General features: G+C 36.4%; 1 protein-coding gene across 1 annotated transcript in view; it reads right to left on the bottom strand.

Annotated features, from left to right (window-relative positions):
• Positions 1 to 66: 66 nt before the first annotated feature.
• The window catches only part of SMC6 (structural maintenance of chromosomes 6), a gene marked incomplete at its 5' end in the record, with an annotated part of 12078 nt that continues 4772 nt past the window's right edge, over positions 67 to 7372 (bottom strand). Inside the window, 6 exons of the mRNA XM_010157734.1 lie at positions 67 to 216; positions 971 to 1108; positions 2651 to 2821; positions 5178 to 5258; positions 6172 to 6307; positions 6464 to 6624. Of these exons, the coding sequence (XP_010156036.1) occupies positions 67 to 216; positions 971 to 1108; positions 2651 to 2821; positions 5178 to 5258; positions 6172 to 6307; positions 6464 to 6624 (837 nt within the window). The remainder of the gene's footprint in view (positions 217 to 970; positions 1109 to 2650; positions 2822 to 5177; positions 5259 to 6171; positions 6308 to 6463; positions 6625 to 7372) is intronic.

The following is a 7372-nucleotide window of genomic DNA, read 5'->3' as shown; positions in this document are numbered from 1 at the left end:
TGAGGTTGGCACAGGGCCACCTCTCTTTTCCATCTTACCTGAACTACTTTAAACATTAAAGATGACTTACTGTATTATTTCTTCTCTGTTTCCATGGCGATTACTTTCTGAATTTATCCTCTCTCTCAAGCGATTCATTTCTGCATCAAGACTCTTAACAGTTCTGCTGACCTCTATGTGCTCAGAGTAGATTTGCCTAGCTTGTGCTATTTTTTCCTAAAGTAATATTTGAAACTCAATTAGTTGTTACCTCTTTTTAAAAATCACAACAAATGCTTTCACAACAAATATTTTGTGCTATGGAAAAACAAAGTCTCCAAGCAAGAACAATGTTTTTGTAGGGTTCTTTGTATACTTATCACAGCAAACCTAGTTATCATTAACAATTTTAGTAACAACTTTTATAGGTAGGTAGTTATTTCAGGGACAAGATCTGTATCCACCTAAGATCTTTAAATTGTTCACAGTCATCTAGCTAACAGATAAATGAGGAACCAAATTCACCATATTTAGAAAGGGCAATCTTCCAAAAGTCTTTGCAGATGTGATTTCAAAGTTAGTTAATAAAGCCTGATTAGATAGGTCTTCAACAGATCAGGTATGAGGTCTGTACAAGGAAAAACCTAGCATCCAAAAAACCAAAACAGTATTATTCAATTTAACTTAAAACACAAATTTTAAGGTTAAGTCATTTTAATCTTTTCATTGCAAAATACATAAGAACGAGTCCTAGATGGATAACCTCTAACTTACCTGTCAAGACAGAAATGATGATCTGCCAGAGAAAAAGAGGCCTTTATACAAAACTACTTTTACTTGATTTAGATAGCTTGAAACACAGCTGAGAGGATACTCAGTGTACCTGAGTACTAACGTGGTCTGTATATTGTACAAGTGGAATAATTTATGACTAAATATTAGAAGGATCATGCCCATCTGACTTCAGTAAAGAAAAACAACCCCCACCTACCTCTAATTCTTTTTCTTTGGAAGCCAGTAATTCTCTAAGATTTTTTATGCAAGGCAAGTGTTCTTTTTGTTTGTCCTGATGGTGCTGCAAACGGCGTTTATAGTTCTCCACTTCTGAGTCAATTTGGTTTAATTCATCCTGTTTGGAATAAATCAAGATGTGGTAAGTGAGCTGGTTGGGGTAAATCCCTAAGCATCTCTCTAATGTTTACTGACTTATCACAGACAATTGCCTTGGTTTTAGCACTGTCTAATTTATTTTGCTTTCAAGTAAGAATACCACTTCTAAAGTCCAGGTGCTTTAACAGCAACTTACCAAAAAGTCTATACTCAGTTCTGACAAGGACATAATAAATGCCTGTAGCGTTTTTAGGAATCATATCTTGAGGGGATGTTTTAATCTTTGAGAGAAAGAAAGGAAAAAAAAAAAAAACACCAAACCACAGCAGACATCTTTTCTTCTTAACCTCCACAAAGTACATTTACTTTGTATACTACATTCTAGCCCAAAGTTCTGATGCTGGTATGACATCAGCTAGAACCACATTTCTGTGTGAAAACTCAGTGTCCTGCTATACCTAGAATACACATGATGTAGGCTATAGCAACTTCCACACTGTGTTGATACAGCTGAAGCGGTACCGTATCTTCCCAGAGAAGCAAAGAGGTGTAAAGAATGACAAATTAGATTATAATTATCCTCCTCATCCCTGTCAACTAGATGGCTTATTTTAAAAAGAATTGGCCTCTATTTGTTTACTACTCTTAACTAGCAATAATGTTCTAATATTCTGAATACATCTGTTAACTTCTATTTTAAAGAACAACCATGTAAGGAAAGTAATCTTTAGAATTTCCATATTAAATATATTATTTATTTTTTATCTATCAGTTGTTTTCCTTATTTGTTTCCTTCCTCTTTTTGTTTGTGCTTGCTTCTGTGATTTGGGTTGACGACATAGCAATATACAATGTAAGTGAGACATGTAAGAGATTCCTATAGTGATCTTTCTAAGTTTTTCCTCATTCCATCTTTCTCCAAGTTTACGATACTGTAAACATGCTGGACTCTTGCCATTTCCGTTTTCAAATCATGAATTATTCTTGGCAAAATGAGATTGCTTTCCATTTGTCAATAGCAAATTTTGCATGTCACCACTCTGCTATTTATCTGAAGTCCTGCTACTTCTCTGCAATATCCAGGTGTCTTCTGTAGTCTTGGATAATTAAAACCATGTACGGGGACCTTCTTTGATTATGCAACTTCACAGAATAACAACCAGTTCATATAGAACTTCAAATGGTATTTTGACAACTGAACAGTTATGAAAATTCTTAGCCAGGTCCTACCAGAAGCAAACAAATAAGCCAAAAGAACAAAACGCAATGCTGTAAAAAGGAAGGTCAGGGAAACTTCTTCCTTCTGTTTCAGTCCATGACAAAATACCTGGAAAACAACCCCTCTCTCCCAACATAACACTGTAGCAACTACACTCAATCAACAAAAAATTGCCAAGGTTGTTTCTTGACGAGCTCTAGATGGAATGTTCTGTTTTTATTCTCATAGGTAGACCTTAAAGCGTATCAAGTAGCACACTGTCTTCTCCTGTTTCCTTTTAACCTCATACCCCTTGCCACAGAAAGGAACCAAATTAAAAATATAACATGAAATTATTGCTACCTTAACTGGACCAGCCATTTCCTCTACTTGATGGATTTTTTCTTTCATGTCTCCAAAATGTTTTTCCGCTACCTGAAGAATCTCTTTCATTTCTTCCATTTTTCTGCTTTGCTGCTGCAGGTCTTCTTTCACAGATTCCATCTTACCCTTATTTTCCTCTGCTTCATCTTCCTGTCAAAAATATATCAAAATGAAGAATAATAAAAGGAGACAGATTTGCAACTTACTGTACAAGATTTTTATTTTATTATTGCTATCAGGGTACAGGATTACATGCACCATTCTAAATAACAACAATACAAACAGCTTAAGGTACTTGTCATTAAAACCCAAAAGAAGAGACTGACAGATCTCGCAGGAGACCACTAAATCAAATCACAAAAGAAAAAGTGGAATTTCCTTATTAGCTGACAAAAATTAAGAGGACTTTAGTTGGGAATTGTGATGAAAAGACTAAAGGGCCTAAAATTTCCTGAAGCCTTAACCATTACAGTATTTTACTACAGTAATTTTTTAAACAAATAAACAAAGTAACTTCCCTCTGGATCTGTGACAGAGTATATACATTCAGTATACAAAGGACTACAGGAAGAGTAAGTGCATCATCACTGTTCCCTAGACAATTATACCATTCCTAATGAATTATCATCATACATACCGATTGAAAAAGACAAATATTCCAATACCTGGGAAATATATGTAAATGAAACCTTGTATTACTAAGATCCTGTTTAACAATCAGGCAATTGTGAAGCCAAGGTAGCAATGAAAGAAAAACAAGAGAACCAACACCAAATAATACGTAGTAGTAGTCAGAAAGTGCAGAAAACAAAACAAAAAAACAAACCAAACCAAAAAAACCACACCCAAAATCCATGAAAAGAACAAGGACAAGCAAATATATAAATCTACCAGTTGTGTAAGACCATTATTAGAAGCAATGGTAAAAATTTTGATGTTCAAAAAGCAAATGTCCAATGATTTTCAAGCAGGAAGATATTCTTCTACAAAAAGGTAATAAGAGTATTTTTCCTCTCCCTAAAAGGATTAATAGATTCACTGAATCATGGAATGGTTTGGGTTGGAAGAGACCTTAAAGATCATCCAGTTCCAACCCCCTGCCATGGGCAAGGACACCTTCCACTAGACCAGGTTGCTCAAAGCCTCATCCAGCCTGGCCTTGAACACTTCCAGGGATGGGGCATCCACAACATCTCTGGGCAACCTGTTCCAGTGCTTCAGCACCCTCTCTGTGAAGAATGTCTTCCTGATATGTGATCTAAGCCTCCCTGCTTTCAATTTAAACCCGTTACCCCTTGTCCTGTCACTACAGACCCTTGTAAAAAGTCCCCTCCCTGCTTCCTTGTAGCCCCTTCAGGTACTGGAAGGTGCTATAAAGTGTCCCCAGAGCCTTCTCTTCTCCAGGCTGAACAAGCTCAATTCTCGCAGCTTTTCATCATAGGAGAGATGTTCCAGCTCTCTGATCATCTTCGTGGCCTCGTCTGGACTCGCTCCAGAGGAGGGATAAAGAATCTACTTTTTTATACCAGTAGAAATAGATTATCTGGAAAAGAGAAACCCTAGAAAAGCTTACAGAATCTGTACTGATCATGTTCATTTAGCTGCCTGCCTGTCCACACACACGAAGGACAGGCTGCTGAAAACCTATGAGTTTAGGCCAACATCAGAAGTGAAAAAAAAATTCTGGGAAACTTAGCCTTTGCTGATCCTAGATAAAATAGTGGGAAAACTGACATGGAATTTAATTGAAACAACTGTATTGAGGATTGTTATCATGTATCAGCAGGATTCTCGAACTTAAAACCTTAGCCATCTATACATTAGCTTATTACAGAGTAACAGTTGAAATTCATGGCCACCAAGATACAAATCACAAAAGCTTATCAAACGTGTTTTTCTGCTCTTGAACTACTACCTGCACAGTCATTACCAATGAACACATGGATAAGAACTTTGAAAGAACCATCATATTACCATAATCCTTCCCTAGGGCAATATATGAACTTTAAAACTTCTGCACGGTGAAGCTACAAGCAGCACAAGAAACTGTGGGTTCAGGGCAGAGAAGCAGTGCTGTGACATAAATTATGCTCCAGGGTGGCCTTTTCTTATGCTTTCATTATGCCACTTCTGACCTCCAAACCTACAGCGCTGCTTCTCCCCAACCAGAGTTTTACAGCGCTGCAGGTCTGGAATGAGGAAAGAAAATGCATGGAGTTTCCCTTTACAATGCCACCTTGCCTTCCATAAACCTGCAGGGCTATTGGTTTGAAAAGGGCAGAAGAAAGAGAAAAAAAAAACCAACCACAACCAAACACTCACCAAAAATAAACAGAATCATGCCATTGCCGTAATTGTAAACATTCTGTCAAGTGTTACATTCTTCACGATTTAGTTAACTTGTACACTAGTTGAAAAGTCTACAGTATTTGCTTATTTCAAGACACTGCCAACGTTATAAACATTTCATATCCTTATCAGACATAATTTGATAATCTGTTCTTACTAATGTACGGATGTCCACTGACTGGTGTTCTTCCACATTTTCAAGATCTGCTATTTCTGCATTTGTTGTTCTCATTTTTATCTGAAAACAAAAAGAAAATAAATATTCTTAAGCTTATCTAAGGAGTTCACATTTGTTTATTTAAGTGAACACAGAAAGCAAGACATTTGGTCCTTTAGTTTCATTAGCACCTACAAAAGACAGAACTCTTCCCAGTAACCTATGGAATCCTTTTTTAGATATAACTTGTTTCGAAAGTCACACGCACTTTAAGTCAAGTTCCTGTTGTATTCCTATTCAACATGACAATTGAATAAAATATATTTTATTTTTCTTTCATATTTCTCTTTGGCAATTTGAGTCCATGTGCCAGGTTTTTTGCTGGTTCTTATTTGCAATTTATTGAATATAACTTTATATAGCATGTACTATCCTACACTGCCTAACTGTAACAGTCCTTCCCTGTTGGCCAGGACTAATATATATATCCTACCTAGAAGTACTGAAAAACAAAGAAAGCTAATAGTTCTAAAATTTAAAATTAAGAAAACTTAAAGGTGAGATATTCAGCAAATTAAAATGGATTAAGAATAGAAATTAAGAGCATGAAGATAAACAAGATTCTGGGAATGAAGAGTAGAGGCTCAACAGAAATAAAGGAGGGGGAAGCAGGGAAAAAAAGACTTGCATCAAATATCACAACAACTTCACATTTTGTCAAAGAAAGAAATAGGAATTTTAAAATATAGCACAAGCGGGGGGGGGGGGGGAAAGAAAAAGAAAAGAGATAACAGAGAACAACAGCTTACACTAGGATTAATGTGACCCCTACCACTCTGTCCTAAATGATGAATGCTTACTACAAAAGTAAATAACATGAGAGCAACCAACAGCATAAAAGGTTAAACTATCATCTACTCAAAATACATTGCAGAAGCAAAAATGAAATAAAGAAAGACTGACCACTTTCTAAAAATTAGCACTGTTTTTTTACCTGTAGTTCTTTTTGGTGTCGTCGATGACCATGAAGATGATCTTCATTACACCTAATCTCTTTTTCAATGGAATATAAATGTTGCTGAGATGATGTTAACTGCGCCTTTTTGCTTTCAATTTCTTTCTCTAAGTGACTTTATAAACAAAGTGATATTGAGATATTATGTATTACACAGGTTCAATTACACACACAGAGAAATACACAAAAATTAAATGCATGACGAGACAAAGGGTAAAAACGCCCTTCCCCCTCCCCCTCTTTTAAACATGCAACATTAGAAGATGCTAACCTTATTTCTGCTTCAACATCTTTGCTTAGGAACTTGGGTCTGACGTAATCAGAAGAGTAATACCTTCTTTCAAATACCTGATCACCTTCAGCAGTGAAAGCTTCTCTGCAATTCACTGGGGGCCGGTTACACTGCATTACTTCACGAGCTTCCTTGTTGCTCTGAAAAATACGATGGCCTTATCATACCAGTAGAAAAGGGAATGTAATTAAAGATATGAATTTAAAACTTGTGAACAAATTTTCACCCAGAAATAATTTCAATTCTTAGTTTTTTATTAAGAAATACAGCAATGAAAGAATGTGAATAATATCTGAAATCAAAAATTTGCTTTTCTTAGTTAACAAGACATTTTGTTCTCAAAATCCACCCACTTAGTCTAGCTGCTCATTTCTTTCATCCTATTATAAATGCATCTGAATTGTAAGTTCTGTAGTGTAATCAATCCCTCATAATTTGCCCGTGGAGCAGAGAAATCACTAACCAAACTGTCACTATGCACAGGTATATTTAACTATTGGAAGAGGAATACACACACAGGAAATCATCTTCCAAAGGAAGCTGTGAAGTACATGAAACACTATTCAATTAGTTTACAGAACCATGCTGGTAAAAAACAACCCTGCCAGTGTCAGACTAAGTGGTCACAAGTGCCTTTGCCTGAGGCAATCATTTCATCCCCTCAGAAGTATCATTCCTTCTACACAATACCTGTTCAACTTCTTTCAGATTCAGTTGAAGTTGCGCAGGCAGGCTCAAAGATACTAATGTTATGAAAATCAGGGGCAAGACAGAGGGGAAAAGAACAAAACTAGCACCCCTGTCATGGGAAAGGCCCAGGAAGTTCAGCTGTAACATATCCCACTCAGTAACAGCCATGCTTGCTGAACAGCCAGCGAGCGCTGCACT

Source organism: Eurypyga helias, unplaced genomic scaffold, assembly GCF_000690775.1.
Source record: "Eurypyga helias isolate BGI_N326 unplaced genomic scaffold, ASM69077v1 scaffold44468, whole genome shotgun sequence".
Classification (NCBI taxonomy): domain Eukaryota; kingdom Metazoa; phylum Chordata; class Aves; order Eurypygiformes; family Eurypygidae; genus Eurypyga; species Eurypyga helias.
The sequence above is the reverse complement of the archived record's forward strand: the minus strand, read 5'-3'. Positions and strand labels throughout refer to the sequence as shown.